The sequence below is a fragment of the Rhinoderma darwinii genome, chromosome 6 (genome assembly GCF_050947455.1).
Source record: "Rhinoderma darwinii isolate aRhiDar2 chromosome 6, aRhiDar2.hap1, whole genome shotgun sequence".
Taxonomy (NCBI): Eukaryota; Metazoa; Chordata; class Amphibia; order Anura; family Rhinodermatidae; genus Rhinoderma; species Rhinoderma darwinii.
The window spans coordinates 26,254,111-26,277,804 of record NC_134692.1 but is presented as its reverse complement, the minus strand read 5'-3'; the positions used below and the strand labels follow the sequence as shown (position 1 = coordinate 26,277,804).

At 41.2% G+C, this 23,694-nt stretch overlaps 1 protein-coding gene across 2 annotated transcripts in view; it reads right to left on the bottom strand.

Annotated features, from left to right (window-relative positions):
* The window catches only part of TANK (TRAF family member associated NFKB activator), a 38,675-nt gene that overhangs the window by 13,631 nt on the left and 1,350 nt on the right, over positions 1-23,694 (bottom strand). For both annotated transcript variants that reach the window (XM_075831096.1, XM_075831097.1), the window contains exons 2-7: positions 14,064-14,166; positions 13,832-13,981; positions 10,050-10,155; positions 9,660-9,787; positions 7,502-7,672; positions 3,874-3,938 (exon numbers count right to left, since the gene is read on the bottom strand). In XM_075831096.1, the coding sequence (XP_075687211.1) occupies positions 3,874-3,938; positions 7,502-7,672; positions 9,660-9,787; positions 10,050-10,155; positions 13,832-13,930 (569 nt within the window). In that variant the 5' untranslated portion in view covers positions 13,931-13,981; positions 14,064-14,166. The remainder of the gene's footprint in view (positions 1-3,873; positions 3,939-7,501; positions 7,673-9,659; positions 9,788-10,049; positions 10,156-13,831; positions 13,982-14,063; positions 14,167-23,694) is intronic.

Here is a 23,694-nt window from a genome sequence, read left to right as displayed (position 1 = left end):
TTCTATAGGGAAAGTTTAACGATAAAATTCTGGCTTCTGCAGTCACCACTAGGGGGAGTTCATGTCAAAATGTTTATACGTTGAACAGAATAATAAAACAGAATGCAGAAAGCTCTTAAGCTCCCCTTAGTGGTGTCTGAATTTATCATTTATAGAGGACTTGTCATCTCTCCTGACACGTCTGTTTTAGTATATAATTGTATTTCCTGTAAAATAACAATTCTGGAGCATCTTTTCTGTGTCCCTACACAGACTGACAATGTCCAATCAGTGCTGACACAGTGAGACTGTGTAGAATAATAATGGTAAAACGAAGGGAATGACAATGAGAAAGGTAACACCCAGTTTCTAATATATTCATATACTGTATTTCTAGGAGGAATAATAGAGGACCAGCAGAATGCAAAGTTCTAAGAAAATATTTTCCAGAATTGTTATTTCATGGGGAACACAATTATTCACTAAAATAGAGGTGTCGGAGAGGTGACAGGTCCTCTTTAACGACACATATAGACAGGATTTGGAGCTCTTGTCACAAAATTAAAGCCTATAAAGGTATATTAAAAAAATAAATTAATCAGCACAGAAATATGAACCTAAGACCAACATAATAATTAATTAAAGGAGGGTAGAAAATGAATATTACATGTGTAATAATTAAGTACCCAACCTTACTAGAGCTAAAGAGAGATAGTGCTAATGATATCTATTTCAAGTGGATAAATATGGATGTAAGAATATAACGCACACGTTAGCGGAAACTAATTAGGAATGACATTATTACTAATAAATGCTTGTAAAGATAACCAGCACATGATGAACTGCTAGACAATGGAGTAAAGTGTTAATAAATGCTTACCAAAGCAAAGGACTGCACGTAACAAGTAATACCAGTGATTGCTAATGAAAACCATTAAAAAGCTAGTAAAGTATTAATGGACGGTAACAAAGCGCAGCGTACGGTTAATTAGTGTTACCAGTGACTGGTCAGTGCCAAACTCATTACCCGGGAATGCTAATTCTAGAATATGAAGATACGATATGCTATCAAAAGACGGAGGAAGCTGGAGAACAATGACGTGTGGTAACGTGTGCAATGTAACTACAAAGAACCCAACGGGAAAGGGAAAAAAAGCGGAATGTTAATGATGGTGGATGTTCAGTTAATTAAAGCTTTGCGTCTAAGGAAAAAATAATTATATAATTCAAATAAAATGAATATGCGGTTTATATCTATATTTGTATTCCTAGTGTAGTCCACAGTGAGAGATCCGATTTTCCGGCTTTATGTATATTGTATAATAAAAAGTTCTGTTCCTTTTAAATAGACACATTTACCATGTACCACAATGCAAGTAGAAAGAAAAAAGCCGCACTCACCCGGTCCGACGTACAAAATTCTTTAATGCTTGTAAAAAAGGTGTGTGGGGGGGGGGGGTGGGGGAATACGAAGACAGTGTGAGGCAACAGCGGTTTCGCATACAAAGCTTTCTCGCTGTCTTCGTATTCCCCCCTTACGGCACGGCCAGACGTGGTGGAATTGCTGTGGAATTCTCCAGCGGCCGTTTTTTATAGTTGTTTCAAGAAATTTTTAGGCAAGTTAGTTCAGATGTTGCGGAAAACTCCGCGGCGGACCATAGGCTGCGGTGCAGAATTTTCCCTCCGCAGCATGCACTGTCTGTTGCGGAGAAGAAGCGGCATTTCACTGCGTATTTCAGCCTTTGCAATGCAAAAACTGAAATCTGTGGCAAGTCCGCTGTGTTTTCTGCAACGTCTGAATTACCTGTCAAATATGCAAATGTTGGTGCAGATTTGTTGGGTAATTGCCCCAAATCTGCACCAACATTTGAAGCGGAAAAACTCTGCCACGTCTGGCCGTGCCCAAACCGTTTTTACAACAATTAAAGCATTTGCTACGTCACACCGGGTGAGTGCGTTTTTTTTCTTTCCACTTGCATTGTGTTACATATGGTCTTACCGATGAAGCCCAGCACCTCCGTAGACTTATACCGAAGCCCCTGTTGCGCCTCCGTGGGCAGTGTACTGCCGAATGTCCAGAAGGACTACTGGGCCCAGCAGTGCAGACTGATTCTCTTGTACTTAAGCACATTTATCATGTAGTTTCCATCAGGTCTTAGCATAAACTACAACAAAAAAGGCGAAAATGGCAACGTGCGATGGCATATTTACTAAGAATGGCGTATGTTACACCGGTATTAGTAAAGGAAATAGTTGGCGTGATTTGCGCCAAATTTCTTAAAAGGTGCACGCCTCTTAATAAGTTTGCAGCATTTTGCACTGTGTGAGAGGCAGAAGAACAAGGCCGTCTATGAGCAGATGTAAACTTGTGACAACGTTTGCGCCATTTTTAAGCTCTTTACTTAATAAAATGTGATTAAAACTACATCTCCTTGGAGACCACGCCCACATTTCTTGTCGCTCTCCATTGCAGGTCGAGCAAAAAAAGTCGCAAATTTGACATTTGACACTTTTTTGGTTACAGATAACACCAAAACCTGGTATAAACTGCATGATAAATGTGGATATTTGTGTTTCAGTTTCTCACCATTTTCAAGATTTCTGCTTGCTCTCAGGGAATGGAAATACTCTTATTTACATCCCGTCTTGATCATGTCCAACTAACACATGTGGGAGGCTTGTATCAGTATCAGAAGTCTCTCATAGCCGGCACCTTTGTGAGTTGGGCAGGATTTCAGCCCCTGGAAGTTTTCATTTACAGAAAGCAAACAGAGATCTTGAAAATGATAAAGGATTGAAACACAAAGCACAATAGAAAGTTGTAGAACTTTTCATAATGCAACGATGAGGGTTTAATTACATAAAAACAGGAACATAGATACACCCCTTAAAAAGGCTTTTTCTCTAACCGATTCGACCGCTGGGACCCCTACCGATCCCAAGAATGGGGGTCCCGGAGTGCCCTATGTGACTGGAGCGGAACTGCACATGCTCAGCCACCGCCTAATTCACTTTCTATGGGTCTGCCCGAGATACACTATGCAGACATTTTATCATACAACCTGTCAGCAGTCCATTGACAGAATACATAAACAGGTGCCTGCATTCTGCTGAAAGGTCTGCAAGTCAAAGCCCATATTATCCTTGATAATAAAACAAACCCAGCAGCACCGGAAGCGGGGACCATTGGAGAATCCTGTAGTGGGCCAACCCAATCCTAAAACAATGTCATAGCCTCAGTAATCTACCAGTGGAGTCATTTAGGAAGAAGCGGAATATTACCGAACATATAATACCTGAATACTATTATATTAGTATATGAATACTAGAAGTGTAGGTTCATCTTTAGACAACATGCAATTATATATTGGTTTGTTGGACAGGGAAGTTATACAGAATTTAACTAAAATTCCTTGTATATTTTAGGGAATTCCCAAATATCTTTCAAAATAGTATGACATGAATATTTTCCCATGAAATAAGTTGTCTGAGATTATACTTTTACACTGCATGAACTTCCATAATGATGGCCTTAAAAGTGGCATATCATAAATATATATATATATATTTATATATAGTCAATATTACTTGTCGAAATACCATCAGTACCTGATCGTGAGGATCTGACCTCACTATTCCTTAAAGGATTATTCCCATCTAAGATATTTATGGAATATCCACAGGAGAGGTCATAAATGTATGCCGAGAACAGGGGTCACTGCGGCCGCAGCATCAAGCCAGAGAATGAATGGAGATGTGGGCGTTTATGTACGCCATTGATTTATATAGGAGTTACTGAAACAGCCGAGCAAGTAGGTCCCATGGGTATGCCATAAATGTCTTGAATGGAAATACGTGCAATATAAATAACAATGAACATCTATAATACTGAACCTTGCATTTTCACTGAGGGCTGTAGCTGCTGCAGAAGGATCTTGAATAATGTTCGTATTTCTCATCTTATAAGAAATTGAAATAAACCCACAGTTACAAGTGTGAATATTATGCATTGTATACGCATTGTAAAAGCATTGGATAATGTTTGACTGGGAATAGTAGTAATAGAACGGTTATTGTAAGGCTGAGTTCACAGCTTAATCAGGGCTCCGTTCCGACGTTTCGTCAGAGCTTTCCGCCGGAACGGAGCCCTGACTGACACAAACGGAAACCATAGGTTTCGGTTTCCATCACCATTGATTTCAATGGTGACGGATCCGGTGCAAATGGTTTCCGTTTGTCTCCGTTGTGCAAGAGTTCCGTTGTTTTGACGGACTGAATAGCTTAGTCGACTACAGTATTGATTCCGTCAAAACTATGAAACCCTTGCACAACTGAGACAAACGGAAACCATTGGCACCGGATCCGTCACCATTGAAATCAATGGTGATGGAAACGGAAACCTATGGTTTTTGTTTGTTTCAGTCAGGGCTCCATTCTGACGAAAAGCTCAGACGGAATGTCAGAATAGAGCCCTAACGTATATGTGAACGAAGCCTTGTTATATATTCTATGTAAAGATGATATAAATATATAACATATATAGTACATAGTAACTATTTGGATGTATTTTAAATATTACATTCTGGAAGTTGCATTATGGACAGTTCCTAACCCCGGTATTGATTCCGTCAAAACCATGGAACCCTTGCAGAACTGAGACAAATGGAAACCACTCGCACCTCTTCCATCATCATTGAAATCAATGGTGATGCAAACGGAAGGGTTTCCGTTTGTTTCAGTATGGGTCCCGTTCTGATGGGAAGCTCCGACCGAATGTCAGAACGGGACCTTGACGCAGATGTGAAGGAAGCCTTAGTCCCATAAAACAGAATGATCTAATGATAACCCGCTCCACCAGACATGGGAACATCCTCTGCGAGCAGTCCACTAGGAGAATCCAAGCTGCTGTAAATGTCGCTTCATGCTGATTGTACCTGGGCCTGTGGGACTAAATAGGGAACTCAAAATCTCCTGGATGCAACTGGCTCTGATGTGCTGGGAACCTGGAGAGTGCACCCGTGAACTCATACTTGAACCTATGAAACAGCAGCTGCAGAGTACGCAGCTTCAGTCTCTAGTTTATTGACTTGGCCGGTGTTATTTAGGTCAATTCTGGCAGAGTTATTCGGGCACTGTACAGTATGATTATTTGTACACCGTACGGCTGTATTATTTGGGCACTGTGGTATGGTTATTTGTAGAGTGTACGGCTGTATTTGGGCACTGTATGGTACAATTATTTGTATACTATATGGTTGTATTATTTGGGCACTGTACGGTATGATTATTTGTATACTATATGGTTGTATTATTTGGGCACTGTATAGTATGGGTATTTGTATACTGTATAGCTATATTATTTGGGCACTGTATAGTATGGTTATTTGTATACTGTATGGCTGTATTATTTGGGCACTGTATAGTATGCTTATTTGTATACTGTATGGCTACATTATTTGGGCACTGTATGGTATGGTTATTTGTATACTGTATGGCTGTATTATTTGGGCACTGTATGGTACGATTATTTGTACACTGTATGGCTGTATTAATTTGGCACTGTATGGTATGGTTATTTGTATGCTGTATGGCTGTATTATTTGGGCACTGTATAGTATGGTTATTTGTATACTGTATGGCTGTATTATTTGGGCACTATAGTATGGTTATTTGTATACTATACGGCTGTATTATTTGGCCACTGTATGGTATGATTATTTGTATACTGTATAGCTGTATTATTTTGGCACTGTATAGTATGGTTATTTGTATACTGTATGGCTGTATTATTTGGGCACTGTATAGTATGGTTATTTGTATACTATACGGCTGTATTATTTGGCCACTGTATGCTATGGTTATTTGTATACTGTATGGCTGTATTATTTGGACACTGTATGGTACGATTATTTGTACACTCTACGGCTGTATTATTTTGGCACTGTATGATATGGTTATTTGTATACTGTATGGAAGTATTATTTGGGCACTGTATAGTATGGTTATTTGTATACTATATGGCTGTATTATTTGGGCACTGTATAGTATGGTTATTTGTATACTGTACGGCTGAATTATTTGGGCACTGTATGGTATGGTTATTTGTATACCGTATGGCTGTATTATTTGGGCACTGTATGGTATGGTTATTTGTACACTGTACGGCTGTATTATTTGGGCACTATAGTATGGGTATTTGTATACTGTATAGCTGTATTATTTTGGCACTGTATGGTATGGTTATTTGTATTCTGTACGGCTGTATTATTTGGGCACTGTATAGTATGGTTATTTGTATACTGTATGGCTGTATTATTTGGGCACTGTATGGTATGGTTATTTGTATACTGTATGGCTGTATTATTTGGACACTGTATGGTACACCAAAAGAAAGGGATGTATTAGTAGAAGGTATTGCAAAAAGCACTTTCCCATCCAACATAAGGCTGGCTCTGAGAACAATTACAATAATAACACATTAGGGAATTGCTCAAACTGCAATTTCTATAATATTTAGAGGGTTAACTCATTTATGGCATGCATGGCCACCTCTTCATTCATTCTCTGCCTGGATGCGGCGGCCTTCTATCAGGCAGGACAGTGGTCGGAGAACCCTCGTTCTGGAGATAGGTGTGGGTCCCAGAGCTTCTGGCAGATGTTTATGGTATATACCGTGGATATTCCATAAATGTTTGAGTTGGGAATAACCCTTTTAAGCAGTTTCACTTTAATGGGGTTCTATACTGTAATGAATAATGCTAAAATAACAGAGATAAACGCTTCCATGCACACTGCATTGAGGTGTGCAAAGAGCATGACAGCACATGAAGTCCCTACGGATCCGTCTTCCTATGCTGCTGCTGTGTGATGCCTCCGTAATATGGCATGTAATGGAGAATTATCAGATTATTTTTTTTTATGTATTCCGTATGGAAAAAAAAAAAAAAAAGCCCCAGTGTGCCTACATATAATATCCGAGGCACTAGAAGGCACAGCATGGGCACATATAAATCTATGGATGTCCTATTGCAACACAGATTCATAATACGGTTGTGTGCAGGACACCTTATACAATCTGATAAAATGTGGTTACCAATCACTCGTACTGAAGAGAGCCACATCAGTGAGGGTATAGGTCTATATATATATATATATATATATATATATATATATATATATACACACACACACACACACACACACACACTATGGGAATATGTCTATATACATTTATACTTCTAGAACCCTGTTATATACAAGGGCTGGTGATAATTAGGAGGGTTTAGTGGAAAGAAACATCAACAAAGGGCAATGAAACGCAGAATGTGCAGTGTTAGATCATCCCCTAGTGGCGGATTGATGTATACCAGAATACAGAAGCTGGACTGCTGACATGCTGTATACATGTATACCTTGTAATGAGGCCCTCACCTGTATATAGTGATTCGAAGAATATGTTAGGCTTTAATAACATACATTGGCATGCAAACCATGAGAATAATAGCTTTTCCTCTATACTCACGTCTGTGTCGTGAACTATTCTTTGGTCTGGTCTTTCCTTGATCTCTCTGGCTTCTTTCAGTGACATTTTTAGATTTTGAATTTCTTCATTTTTACTGGCAAGGACAGACTCCAACTTGTCACGTTCTCCTTCCAATTTCAATACATGGAGTATTTCTATATCCAGCTGATCCTGGAATGGAACATGTGGCACTTGATAAGCAAACTTCATGAAGCATGCTATATATGCTGGGTTAGATGGCTGGATTTCTGAAGTTTGATTTGAAATATGTGTTTTCCTTTAGTAGGGTATGTGCACACACACTAATTACGTCCGTAATTGACGGACGTATTTCGGCCGCAAGTCCCGGACCGAACACAGTGCAGGGAGCCGGGCTCCTAGCATCATAGTTATGTACGATGCTAGGAGTCCCTGCCTGTCTGCAGGACAACTGTCCCGTACTGTAATCATGTTTTCAGTACGGGACAGCAGTTCCACGGAGTAGCAGGGACTCCTAGCATCATACATAAGTATGATGCTAGGAGCCCGGCTCCCTGCACTGTGTTCGGTCCGGTACTTGCGGCCGAAATACGTCCGTCAATTACGGACGTAATTAGTGTGTGTTTATCATCCTCCTCCTCATCATCATATCAAATATAAAGCTTAAATGCAAAAACGAACAAGCCCTAATAATTTATTTTACCATGTAATGTACTGGGAAGCTTTTACAAATTATTTTATGGGGTGGAATGAAAAACAAAACAGTAATTTTTAATTTTTTAAATTATTAACATTTTTAAAAATAAAATTTAAGTAAAAGTTTAATTTTTAAAAGTAAAATGCATTGTTTTTATTTTTACGACATTCACCGAGCAGTAAAAATGACATATTATCTTTAGTGCGCGAGTCAATATGATTTTTGGCGATACCAAATTTATATAAGGGGGGATTCACACGAACGTGTATTCGGTCCGTGCGGGCCGCGTGGTTTTCACGCGCCACGCACAGACCAATACAAGTCTATGGGGCAGTACAGACAGTCCGTGCTTTTTGCGCAGCGTTTGTCAGCTGCGCAAAAAATGCGACATGTTCAATATCTCCGCTTATTTCGCGCATCACGCACCCATTGAAATCAATGGGTGCGTGAAAACCACGCAGGTCGCACGGAAGCACTTCTGCGCGAACCGACTGAAACAGCGCACCAGCTGTCAAAAGGATGAATGTAAACAGAAAAGCACCACGTGCTTTTCTGTTTCCAAACATCCAAACGGAGTGTCTTTTTAGATGAGCGAACCCGGACAACCGAACCGAACTTCACCGGGTTCGGCCGAACTAGTTTTGGCCGAACCCGGCAAAAAAAATTCCGGTACGCGACGTCAGGAGATAGTCACTGTCCAGGGTGCTGAAAGCGTTAAACTGTTTCAGCACCATGGACAGTGACTTCCGATCCCAATATACATGAACCTGTAAAAAAGGTTCTGACTTACCGCTAACTCCCGGCTTCTTCCTCCAGTCTGACCTCCCGGGATGACAATTCAGTCCAAGTGACAGCTCCAGCCAATCACAGACCAAGCACAGGCTGCAGCGGTCACATGGACTGCCGCGTCATCCAGGGAGGTGGGGCCCGATGTCAAGAGAGGCGCGTCACCAAGGACGCGTCACCAAGGCAACGGCCGGGAGGGAAGTTCTTGGTAAGTACGAACTTTTTCTTTTTTTTTAACAGGTTGCTGTATATTGTGTTCGGCATTCACTGTCGAGGGTGCTGAAAGAGTTACGGCCGATCAGTTAGCTCTTTCAGCACCTTGGACAGTGACGGGCGTCGACTAGCCTCATCTCTATGATGGCGGCTGCGCGAAAATCACGCAGCCGCGCATCATACACGGATGACACACGCAGCTGTCAAATGGTTTTTGCGCGCGAAAAACGCCGCGTTGTTTGCGCGCGCAAAAACGCAACGTTCGTCTGAATCTGCACTAACTTTTTTCAACTTTTACTACTTTTACAAAATAAAAACAATTTGTTAAAAATATTTTGTGTCATCATATTTTGAGACCTATAACGTTTTATTTTTCCGTCACTAAAGCTGTTTGAGTGTTGTTGTTTTTTTGCGGGGCGAGCTTTAGGACAGCCAATGCTTCTCAATGCGATATATAGCTATAATAATTGTATTCATTGTTACCTTGCAATGCTTTTCTTGCTGCATACTGACTTTTAGCTGTTTTTGCAAACTCTCAATAGAAGCAGCCTCACTTTTCCAACCATCTGCATTTTCCAATTTAGGGGATGGAGGTGGAACCCCAAACCCTCCTAAGAACATCGACAAAGTGGTGTTAGTTCTATGGTTTCCTTTTTAGAGGATGTACAAAATTGGAGATACATGGCTGCTTTCGTCCAGAAACAGTGCCGCACCTGTCCACAGGTTGTGAGTGGTACTCCAGCTCAGCCCCATTTACTTAATTGAAGCTCACTTTTACAGTACAGACTAGATCTACATTGTATAATTATTGAAAGAAGAAAAAAAAAGAAGGTTTGAAGATCTAATTGATCAAATACGTTTGGTGGGTGTTACCTGCTCCAGCAAAAGAGGAGACCCTCGTTGACAAGACCGAAATATGATTTTTCAGGTCTTCTATCTGTTCCTGCTTATCTTGTAACTGCTGCTCATAAGAAGCGGTCTAAAGAACACAAGAGAAGAGCTTCATAAGATCAGGTGAAAGTAACTCACAAACTTTTATAAACTCAACTTCTACCATTATATGGCAAACCCAAACTAGGAGACTTACATTGGAGTTAAGGCAGAAATAGTTATTCCACCAAATACATGAATCTAGCCTGTTTTAGACATATTGGAACAATATCAGGAAGACCAATAGTGATCTTACTGATCATTCTTAAGGAAAAGTTGTTCCAATCACCTTTGCAGGTGTGTGTATAGGTAGGGGGGTAGTTATAGGGGATGCAGAGGTAGCAGACGCATCCAGGTATTGGTGATAGAGTAGAGGTCTAAAATGTCCCTTTACCCCAAAAGAAGACACTAGTATTTTATATGGTACATGGCAAGTCAGGGGCACTGCTACAGATTTAGCATTGGGGCCCATGAGCTTCAAGGTACACCCCACCTTCTGATATTGGAATGTGTCTGATTGTGGACAAATTTATGTCTCTATCGCCTCCTTAAAGGGGTTGTATAAAATTAGAAAAACAAGGTCTGCTTTCTTTCAGAAACAAGTGGCACAGGTGCATGGCGCTGATCTGCAATCCCACATACAGCCCAAGGACGAGAGTGGCGCTGTTTCCGGAAAAAAGCAGACATCTATTTATTTATTTCTATTACTTATATAGCGCCAACACATTCTGCAGCACTGTACATAGGTCCTCACTTAATTTCCCCGTAGGGGATCACAATCTAAATTCCCTATTGGTATGTTTTTTTACAGACATGTTTTCTTAGGCTGGGTTCACACTACCTATTTTCAGGCGTAAACGAGGCGTATTATGAAAATACGGCTCCAATACGTCGGCAAACATCTGGCCATTCATTTGAATGGGTTTGCCAACGTAGTGTGCCGACGGCCTGTAATTTACGCGTCGTCGTTTGACAGCTGTCAAACGACGACACGTAAAATGAGTGCCTCGTCAAAGAAGTGCAGGACACTTATTTGGACGTTTTTGGAGCCGTTTTCTCATAGACTCCAATGAAAACAGATCCAAAAACGGACGTAAAAAACGCTGCGAAAAACGCGAGTTGCTCGAAAAACTTCTGAAAATCAGGGGCTGTTTTCCCTTGAAAACAGTTCCGTATTTTCAGACGTAGTTGCAGTTATGGTGTGCACATACCCTTAGGGCATGGCCAGACGTGGCGGATTTCCTCTTGAATTCCGCAGCGGACACTCCGCAGCGTTAATCCGCAGCGGAGCCGTTTCTCCATTGACTTCCACTTTTATTTAGCAGTGGTCGTTTAGACGAGGCAGAAAATTCCGCTGCGGAGCATAGGCTGCGGAGCGGAATTTGGTGTCCGCAGCATGCACAGGATGTTGCGGAGTTGTGGCGGACTGGTTGCGGACTCATGGCGAAATTTCTCTATTGACTTCAATGGAGATTCTAAATTCCGCAATGAAGTCCGCAGCTGTCATGCACATGTTATGTGCGCTGCGGATGCGTCTTGCTTTTTTGACATGACATTTCTTCATTCTGGCTGGACCTATGTATTTCTAGGTCTACAGCCAGACTGAGGAAGTCAATGGGGCTCCCGTAATTACGTGAGCGTTGCTAGGAGACGTCAGTAAATAGTCACTGTCCAGGGTGCTGAAAGAGTTAAGCGATCGGCAGTAACTGTTTCTGCACCCGGGACAGTGACTACCGATCCCAATATACAGCAACCTGTCAAAAAAATAGAAGTTCATACTTACCGAGAACTCCCTGCTTCTGTCTCCAGTCCGGCTTCCCAGGATGACGTTTCAGTCTAAGTGACGGCTGCAGCCAATCACAGGCTGCAGCGGTCACATGGACTGCCGCATCATCCAGGGAGGTCGGGCTGGATGCCGAAAGAGGGACGCGTCACCAAGACAACGGCCGGTAAGTATGAAATTCGTTTACTTTCACTAGGGAAAGTGCTGTCCCTTCTCTCTATCCTGCACTGATAGAGAGAAGGGAAGCACTTTTCCCGCAGTCCGCAGCAGCTAGTCCGCATCAGTTTACTGCACATTTTGGGCAGATCCGCCGCAGAATCTGCAACGCAGATTCTGTGCGGCATTGATGCGGACAGTTGCGGAGGAAATCCGCCACGTGTGGGCATGCCCTTACTGTCATTCAACTCCTTTAAAGGGAATGTATTACATAGTTTTAAATATATATATAATGAATTTATCTAATCCGTTTTTATTTTCTGATTGGGGCAGCAATCTTGACTGAACTGGCAGTTCAGAGATTTGCTTTACAGTAGGCATCTGGACATAAACTTCAGTCTTAAAAAAGACCCATTTACTTCTATGGGAGAGTGTTGTGGGCATGCTCGGTGTGAGGGGATGTACTGTGCAGGGAGGGGGAGGAGGAAGGAACCAGCTGAGCTATCCCCATCAACTAATGTCAATGGTCTGATCCTGTGTTATTTACCTCCAGCTATATAATTGGGGTGTTACCTTTTCATTGTTAGGGCACATTCACACGTGGTGGAATTGCAGTGGAATTCTCCAGCAGACGTTTTTTACATTTGTTTCTATACATTTTTAGGAAAGTTAGTTCAGACGTTGCAGAAAATAACTGTGCGGAAATCAGGCTGGGGTGCAGAATTTTCCCTCCGCATCATGCTCATGACGTTGCGGAGAAGAAGCGGAATTTCACTGCAGATTTCAGCCTTTGCAATGCAAAAACTCAAATCCATGGCAAGTCCGCTGTGATGTTTGCAACGTCTGAATTACCCGTCAAATATGCAAATGTTGGTGCAGATTCGTTGCGTAATTGCCCCAAATCTGCACCAACACTTGCAGCGGAAAAATTCTGCCACGTCTTAACGTGCCCTAATACTGCCTGCTTACCCTTCACAATCTAAAAAGTGATCTTACAGAACAGGAAGTGTCAGCAGTATTGAGCTTCATTGACCAGTGCCAAAACTGCAATATTTCAGGTTATTTTAGGCCATCTTCTCATGAAGTTTCCCTTTCAGGGGACATCAATTCTAAAAGTTGATCTCATCTAGTTTATTGTGCACTTGAATACGATTGATTGAGGACTAGAAAAATGTCTGCCTTTGTGATCAATACTTTAATCTAAATATCTCAATATCTGAGAACTTCAGACACATTTACATACAGTTTTGTCAATTATATAAGATGTTCCTTTCATAAGGAACACTAAACTTATAAATGAATGCTTATAGTAAAGAAGATATATATTTTCCTCCAATGTTTGTCAGTCTGCAGGATATCCTAGATGTTCATGAATCAAACAGTCTTGTAGAAGTCCTGCAGATAACACACCAAAGGGGCATGGCTTAGTAAATGGGGCGGAACTTAATCTTTTTTGTCCTACAGGGCAGAGGGTGGAGGCTCCTGCTGTAGCCAGTTGTCTTACAGCCAGACAAAACTGTGAAGAGGAACAAGGGGGACATGTGATCTCCTGGGACACATAAAGAAGATTTCTTTATATATAACTCTATATTATTTGTAATGTGAAACAAAAGGGATCAAAGGAAAGAATGTGATGAAGGGAAATATGGTGGGATATATTTTTTATGTGAATTTCTACTGTATGTTTAGTGTTGGAACATGACAAGTATTGGAGTGATCACTGGTAACAATCCTAACCGACTCCATCCCCACACAGAGTCCTCCCTAGACTACAATGAATCTTTACCTTTTGCTGGAGTTCCTTTTTTGCTCGCTCCTTATCCATACATGCCTGGCGATATGCTTCGTAGGCTCTATTAAGTTGATCTCCTGTGTTTTTATCCATATTTCCCAGTTCTGTATCATCACTAAAAAGGGTGTGGATAATAACAGCAACCTAAAAAGATTAACAAAAAACAGGTATGAATCAGGGGAAGCTTTCTATGACACTATTACAAGAAAACACCAGCTGAACTTACCTGAAATGTGTGTAAAGCGAAGGTTTCCAGTGACACTACGGAGAATCTTCCTTTCTTAAGTCATTCTTAGTTGGTGAAATGGAGTTACAATTTGGATTTAGATCTGTAAAGGAGTATAAAGGCTACAATGAATTTATACAGCAAGAATAATTTAGTGCATGGCCCCCTCCTACCATGGGCTACCTAATAGTTGCATGGTCTATGGTGGGTACACCACTATATCAGCAGTTCACCAGTACAGTGAGCTTTACTAGGTGCAGTGGTCCCAAGATCCGTCAACTCCTATAATTTAAGCTTCTTACTTTTGTATGTAAAACCAAAGGTAAGTTCCTGGACCACAACAGTTTCATCCTTGCCAGTAGTTGCTTCCTACAGGTACATGTATATGTGGCAATTTAGGTGACTATAGTGGAATTGCACAAGTTATTGAAGCATGCAGACAACCTCAACCAAACATTTCAAGAGAAAGATTATCAATCAGCAGATGATCACAGGGACTAGAAAATGTTAAAACATTGGTTAACATTCAATTTTTGATAAAAATGTGACATTCACCACTATAAAGAAGACAGAATATACAGTATCTCGCTAGGCAATGGTTAGATATTTAAACTAGGCATATAATATTTACTATTCATCTTCCCTCGTACATAGACTTCCACTCAAATTCAGAAATAGTCATACACTACCAATTAATCTCCCAATAAAAAACTCCTGAATTTTATTAACAACCAATAAAAAGTATTACAGACGAGATTGAATCATCAAGGATATCAAAGAAATTCACAGCTTGGGCCGACCAACAATAGAATACAATATGATGTAATATGATATAATAAACAATATGATGTAATATGCTATAATAAACAATATGATGTAATATGATATAATAAATAATATGATGTAATATGATATCATAAACAATATAATTTAATATGCTATAATAAACAATATGATGTAATATAATATAATAAACAATACGATGTAATATGATATAATAAACAATACGATGTAATATGATATAATAAACAATATAATAAAATGTACCCAATAGTATTTACGGTCATTAATATATTATTACAAAAATGAAATACTTGTATCATCCCCTAAGGCGGTGTTCCCGTCAGGGGGCAGAACAAGGGAATATCCAGAAGCGCCGGTTCAGTTGCACCATGGATACCACCAGCGACAGACGGAACCCATTGACCTTAATGGGTTCCGTCGAGTTTCCGTCAGGGTGTCCGTGGTTTTACTGGAAACAATAGCGCAGCATGCTATTCCGGTACTTTAGGTGGAATCTGCGACGGAGGCTCCAACACAGATGTGAACTAAGTCTAATAAGCAAACTTTTCGAATCTTCGCCTCTACATCTACAAAGGATAATTTGCCCTTGCGGTAAATAGTATATAGGAAGGATATGAAAAATATATCTAAATATGAGGGTAAGGGAACACATAAGAAATGCAAAGAAAAGTTTACTTAAAGAGGCTCTGTCACCAGATTATAAATGCCCTATCTCTTACATAGTCTGATCGGTGCTGTAATGTAGATAACAACAGTGTTTTTTATTTTGAAAAACGATCATTTTTGAGCAAGTTATGAGCAATTTTAGATTTATGCTAATTCGTTTCTTAAAGACCAACTGGGCGTGTTTTTACTTTTGATCAAGTGGGTGTTGTAAAGAAGTGTATGGAGCTGACCAATCAGTGACCAATCAGTGACCAATCAGCTTCATACACTTCTCATTGTTGCAGCCCAGTTTCTTTCACTGCACAATCACACTGTGCTGTGGATCATGCTGGTCTGGAACAATGAGAAATGTATGACGCCGATTGGTCACTGATTGGTCAGCCTCATACACTTCTCTTTACAACACCCACTTGATCAAAAGTAAAAACACGCCCAGTTGGTCTTTAAGAAACGAATTAGCATAAATCTAAAATTGCTCATAACTTGCTCAAAAATGATCGTTTTTCAAAATAAAAAACACTGCTGTTATCTACATTACAGCACCGATCAGACTATGTAGGAGATAGGGCACTTATAATCTTGTGACAGAGCCTCTTTAAGCACTATTATTACACTATGGATACCCCTTCTTCTATTATGAGGGTTATACAGAGCGTAGCTATAGAGGGTGCATAGGGAACCCAAAGGACTCTCTGCCACATAAGAAGACACTAGTATTATATACGACACATGGTAGTGGAGGGGCATTTACAGTTATGAATTAGGAGAATGAAGTTACGCCTCTAGGTGTACAGATCAAAGGTGTGGAAATCAAAAATGTCATAATGGACCTTTCGTTTGTATTTTTCTTCTGAATGCTGAAACGGAGAGCTCTCATCTATTGAGTTGTAGTACGTGTAAGTGCTTTATTTGCATACCAGACACATACTTATAGGAGAAGGAAAAAATACATGTGATCTCCTAGGGCCAACTACAGCCCAAATTAAAGTTTTACAGAAAAATATTCTTTAATCAAAGAGTCAAAACAATGTTTTCACTTTTACATCCTGTACTCGGCGTGAACGAGGAAGAGAAGACATCGAGGGTAGTTTCCCACTAATGGGAAACATTGCTTTTTATGGTAATGATTATGACTGTGCTACGTAGTAGTAATAATAATAATAATAATAATAATAATAATAATACCACTTTCTTATAAATTGTGTTTTCATTTTTAACCCCTTAATGACCGGCCTATTTTAAACCTTAATGACCAAGCTATTTTTTAAGTTTTTCCATCGTCGCATTCCAAGAGCTATAACTTTTTTATTTTTGCGTTGAAATACCTGTATAAGGTCTTGTTTTTTGCTGGACAAGTTGTATTTTTAATAGCACCATTTTGGGTTACATATAATTTATTGATTAACTTTTCAAAACTTTTTTTAGGGGGGTAATGGAATAAAACCCATAAATTCTGCCACTCTTTTTTGCGTCTTAGATTTACGCCGTTTACTGTGTGGTATAAATAACATAATAACTTTATTCAGTGGGTCATTATGATTGTGGTGATACTAAATTTATATAGATTTTATATGTTTTACTACTTTTACACAGTAAAAAACAGTTTTTTTTCAAAAATATTTTTTTTTGTGGCACCATGTGCCGATGCAGCTGTATGAGGGCTTGTTTTTTGCGGGACGACTTCTAGTTTTTATTGGTACCACTTTGGAGTACATGCGACTTTTTGATCACTTTTTATCCATTTTTTTTTAAGGCAGGATGAGCAGAAAATAGCAATTCTGGCATTGTTTTTGTTTATTTTTTTTCAGCGTTCGCTGTGCAGGTTAAATAATGTATTAGCTTTATAGATGGGGTCGTTACGAATGTGGCGATACCAAATATGTGTAATATTTGTTAGGCCCCCGGCTGCCATCGGCACCCTGCGATTGCAATTGCAGGGTGCTGGTGGGGTGAGAGATGGAGCGCCCTCCCTCCAAAACAACTTGGATGCGGCACTCGCTATTGAGCGCTGCATCTAAGGGGTTAAACAGGTGAGATCAATGTTGATATCGATCCCGGCCCGTTAGAGCAGGTGTCCGGCTATCTTTAGACCACCCGATACCCGCTTTAGCCGGCAAAGGACACTCGTGTTGGGCTTATGTCACAGCACCGTGAAAAGGCGTATTGGCGTTAAGATCTCTGTTTATTAATGAATAGAAACCGTCTTGTTTACATCCAGAGTCTCAAAATCTAAACCATCAAACAAGCCTCAACATTTCCTCTATGATGATTTTCAAAGCAGAATATCCAGTGTTGACTCCGGCCTCATACCTCTTCCCTACCTTGATACATTGTAGGAAACCTTAAGCACAGTAGAAATATCTGTGGTTGTGAGGTGGATTGCCTAGACTGGATACATTGTAACAAGTATTAGGTTAGTATCAATTTTCAGCTTCTGGATGTAAACAAGAATATTTCAATTTACCACCAGCAAGCTGAGAACTTGAATGCAGTAAAGAGTTGATACACAAAGAATATTGCTCCTGTGTCTAGATGTTGCTGTCACATACTTGTTGTGGCGCCCCCTGGTGTTCTTTTGATTCCCTCTCAGAACAGCCACCTAATGTGTCCAGTTCTGGTGGTAACACATGCTCAGTAGCTCAGTCCTACCTGCACATCTCCTCTTGTACATGGGCGGCAGAGTGTTTGCTGCCATTGTGTTCACTAGCTAATGAGATTTGGCGCACTAGAAGCTTCTTTTCACCAGCACTGGACACATTAGGTGGACATTCTTAGAGGGAATCAAAATAACACCATGGGGCGCCACAACTAGTATGTGACAGCAATATACATTTTTTAAAGAAATTATTCCAATTGAAAAATTGTTACGTTTTGCGTGATCTAATAGAGAAATGTGTGGGGGAACCCGGCTCTTTTGAAAAGTTTCCTGCAGATTGCCACTGGCGGTTTTGACTAATCTTATCACTGCTTACATTTTTGGACCCGCTTTGAATAAATAAAAAGCTGAATTTTGATAGGTTGCTATGGGTGATATCTCCAGTCAAGGCTGGCATCAGCACTAGGTGAACCTGGGCAGATGCCAAGGCCCACTGGGTTTGGAAGGCTCGTGGTGATCTTGATAAACACTGTCTACACTTCTCAAGCCAAGGGTAATGTAGACAGGGGGTCACGTACACCTGTAGATGCACCTGCCTTCAGTTCTTGTCTGCGATCGTTCTCCTACATATAAATTGTAAATATTTGTCACTTACTCTATATGCCGAGGCGACCCCGAGTCAAGATCTGAGGGACTGCAGTTCTAAAAAAAAACAAGCCTCGAAAGTAGCAGGTTATTGGTAACCAGTGAACATCGATGTTAGGGTCAGTTCACACTGAGTTTTTTTTACGCCGATTTTGACACTGATTTCAATGGGAGGCAAAGGCATTTTTTTACCTGGCGGCTTTTGGGAGAAGAAAGCTGGATGTTCTTTCTTTACGCGGTTTCCAGTTTGTGTGAACAGGGCCTTACTATATCTAGTCTGAACACATGGACGTCGATGTGTAAACAGCTACAGAAGAAATGTGTAAGACTAGGATCACACATTCAATTTTTATGCAGTTTTTCGTTTCTTCAGCCAGACACAGAAGTGGACACAAAAGAAAGGAGATACATTAGTCTTTTCTTTATACCTTTCCTTCCTCTTGGATTGACTTTATGCTTTGGCTCAAAAAACAGAGCTAAAAACTGCCCCAAAAACTGCATCAAGTCTGGGTGTGTGTGATCCTGGTCTAAAAGCAGAAGATACTTGCGGGCATTAACGTGAATGTAGATGTTGAGACGTTTATGGAACTTCCTAGGACTGCGGCCATGTGTACATAGAGGATTTCCCTCTATGAATCATTCGTCTTTTATTTCCCTTCCCCTCCTCCTCCTCCTCAGGCATTAAGACTAGAGAATGCACACAGCTGTCTTATCACGTAGGTTGCCTATTAGCTGATGACATAGGCCAAACCCAAGATTTCTCAAATCTGGGTTATACACATTTTTTCTGAGTTGTGTAAATGATAACAGAGATCACTGGTCCGTCAGGTTATGCTCCTTGTCTTCACCTCCTGAGTAATGAACTGCAGGATTTCTAGGGGAAAAGGAAGTGACAAGAAGTGCTTAGCCTAGGACTATCTAAAAAAAAAACCTGCTATCACTCAACCATTGACCAAAAAAAGATCTAAAAATATCTTTACTACTCCAGTCCTAACTATTAGAACATAGCACCGCATAGACAAACATAGGGATTGGTAATATATTTTTGTCTCATTATTAGTTCACTTTTTCCCCACACACTCCTATGAGACAACACTTATCGGAAACACAAAATGACTGTTACGCACCTCTCCCCCAATGCAGCACCGATCGCCCACTGGTGGCTGCGGCTTGCTTGCTGCGTTGAGTTGCCACAATAACCATCATTGAAACTCACCTCTACCTGATCCGGTGAATATTTCTGGCGGCTACGGCTTTCTAGCTGCCATAGATCAGGTTGCCATTGAAACTGGCGTGCTCTGATGACTTCTGGCCTGACTACATAGTCTGAGGATTAAGGCACTTTCTATTGAGCTAGTTGGTTGTGTTTGATCCGGACCTTGACCTTGGCCTCACCTCTGGATTCTACCTTTGTCTATCCCCTTCAGTTTTGTCGTCCTGCACTTCCAGTATGACCTGGTTTTGACCCCTAGTTCTATTAACTACGTCTGTGTCTCATCCTCTGGGTTGTCGCGTCTTGTCTGCACTCCCGGTGACAACCCCTGGTTCCATTCTTGACTTCACCTCTGCCACAGACGTTCCTAGCAGCTAGCCCATCAACTGTGACTTCTCTAGGAATCCGCCCAGGAAAGTCCATACCTTCTTGCAGGGGATTTAGGATAAAGAACAGGGAGATTTCTGAGACTCCGCACCTCAGTTTAGCCAGCAAAAAAACAATTGCGGCTCAAGGATTCACTTCTCCGGTGAGAATGGTAACAATGGTATCCATAATGGGTTTCACTATATCCCTTACATGGGGATAATCCAATCTGACATTACATGTTCTTCACCTACATGTTGAGATCATTTTGAGAACAAAAGGTTAAACCTTGACCCTTGACCCATGCATACGACCGTAATTGTGGATCAAAATACGGTTCTATTCATTCCTATGGCCCACGGACACCTTCCCGGATACTTACATAAAGGTTTCCGGGCTGTAGAAAGCATCTGTAAAAAATAGGTCGTGTCCTATTTTTCTATTTTACGGAGCGTGCTCACAATTTTTATAATGGCCCGCAAATGCTGATGACTGTCCGCGACTGTCATGTCCGTGGCTGCGGGCTGTCAGCTCCGTTCCTCCCCTGACAGCCGCAGCCACCAGTCGGCGAGCGCTGGCCCCAGCCTCCTCCTCAGGAGAAGCCAGCGCTCACGTCTACTCACCAATGCCGGATCCCGTAGTGTGAGCGCGCACGCTCGTGCCCGCTCTTAAAGGGGCAGCACGCGCACCGGACCTCGTTCCTGACCTCTGACCTGTGAGTACTCTGGACTATAAGAGGGGTCCAGCCCCTTAGTTCTATGCCTGTTCTTTGTTGTTGTATCCCTAGTCGGTCTTGCAAATGGCCCCCTAGTGTTTCCTGCTCCCAGTGTTTTCCTGTTCCTGTTTCCTGTTCCTGTATCCTGAATCTAGTGTTGTGCTTGCTGTAGCCGTGCTGTATTCTACGCCTGACCTGCCTCTCCACACCTGTCTTCCACCTGCTGCCAAGTTCCTTCCTAGCCTGCCTCGCTACTATCTGAGCTGCCACAGGTACCCCATACGAACTATAGACTTTGACATGCGTCCTGTTGGCCAGCTGCCTTACCGCCAAGACGGTACGGCCCAGTGGGTCCACGAACCCCTCGTGACAGCGGCAGTCCTTGCCAGTAATCACGGATGATGATTACGGGCACGGTTGTGTGCATGGGGCCTTACTCTGAGCAAAAAAAGCAAATTAATCTTGCCCATGGAGATATGACCATCATCCATACCCCAAAGCCCTACTTGCTCAGAGATCTCCAGCTTTCACCCCCCCAAAGCCTGATTACCACATGGTGCTAATATGTGCCACCAGGAGTCTTCATATGAATTACTTACTAAAATGTGGGCATAATCTGGTGGTGCAAAGTTTGGTGAGTTAGGGAGGGCATTCATGAGACGATTCATCTTCATAGCTCATCAATCCATCAACCCATCTGTTTCAACATTCAGAATTGATCAACTTTGATTTTATCAGTATTGAACTTAGATGATTGATCAGGAGCCACTGTAGACCAAACCGTCAGACCAATTCTATGACGGATCACCCGAGAATGATAATCTGCAGCTTCTATTTTGTGATACATAGAAGCAAAATGGTCCAAAATGTAATTAAAGCTAATTGCAAAATGATTTATATGTTAGAATGCATACATATAAAAAAAAAAGACACCAAAAGGTGTCCATTAAGCGTTTTCCCTGAACAGCAGTGCTCCTGCCCGCCTGCAACCAGGAAACGTATATGCTATTTACATAGCTCCCGAGTTCCGGAAAAAGTGTTGCTCGCTGTGCTACGCTATTTCCGTAACTTCCTTAGAATTTATGTTGTTTTTTTCACACAACCTGATTTTCGCCCCCAATACAAACATAGTCTGGTCTACCACTGTATACTGTAGAGTACTGCTGTAGTACCTGTATATGATCTGTCTACCTAGCTGCAGCCATTACAATGCAATAGAACTTCTATACAGATCTATATATAGCGGTATATGGCTCCATTAGACCTTAATGGCCATTGATCAGAGGAATGGTCACCATACAACTAAATATGGCTTCACTTTTTTTGTGTATCGGGGAATACAGGCCAGAACGCCAACCTTTGATGATGGATCATATAGAAAAAAAAAACTTTTAATGCTGGTTTCACACAGTGGTAAAATTGCTGCATTTTAGGGTCTGCATTAAAGGAGTAGTCCAGGATTAGCAATACATGGCTGCTTTCTTCCAGAAAACGTCCCACACCTGTCCATGGATTGTGAATTATGCTTATACCACATACAACCTGTGGACAGGTGTGGCACTGTTTGTGGAAGAAAGCAGGCTTGTTTTTCAAATTCTGGACTGCCCATTTGAGGCTGCAAAACCTGGACCACAAACTTATATTACCACAGAATCTTATGGTGATCAAGCAGAAATGCTGGTCAAAGTATTTAAGCCATAAAAAGCACCGTAAAATGCAGCCTTATTAAAAAAACAAAACAGACACAATACAAACAAAGTTTATAAAAAATATAAATCCATAACAATGATCTGGTGAGAGAGAAATTTTAACCCCTTGGCGCTACAGCCATTTTTCATTTTCGTTTTTTCTTCCCCGCCTTCCAAAAGTCAAAACTTTTTTATTTTTCCTTCAGCATATCCACAGGATATGCCCTAAATGTCCGATAGATGTGGGTCCCACCTCTTGGAATCCACCTATCTCTAGAACAGCCCCGTTCTACCTTGCTCGGCTCCCGCTGCTTCCCGACCACTTCCTGATGAGGTGGTCGGGAGTTACAGAAACAGCCGAGCTCGGTGAGCTACGCCGTTTCCATAATTCCCATGGAAGTGAATGGGAGTCAAGGAAACAGCATAGCATGGTTAGTTCGGCTGTTTCCGTAACACCCGACCACCTCATCAGGACGTGGACGGGAATCCAGCAAGTTGGAACGTGGTTCAGGGGGCCCTGCTCTTGTGGATATTCCATATATGTCCAAGATGGGAAAACCCCTTTAAGGTATACGTTTGACTATATGTCATGAACTCTCACGAGGACGTATGCATTTAATGTATGACATAATAGCCTATTGTTGAGCATTGTGGATTCCACTATATTAAGAATCCGTCATGCATAGGCTGTTATTGCATTCTGTAATTCAGACATTGGGAATAGCTAAAGATGTATACATATAACCCATGTCTGTGACAGATTCCATACAGTGGTATACGTCACCCATAGGTCCGCATATTAAGAAAATATATACCACGCATTATAAGTTTAAGTAAGGTAAGTATAACCGATCCTGTTGTATGGAATAGTATACAACACAATATATGCAACACTATTCCAAAAAGTATGCGAACATAAACAAGCCCAACGGAGACCA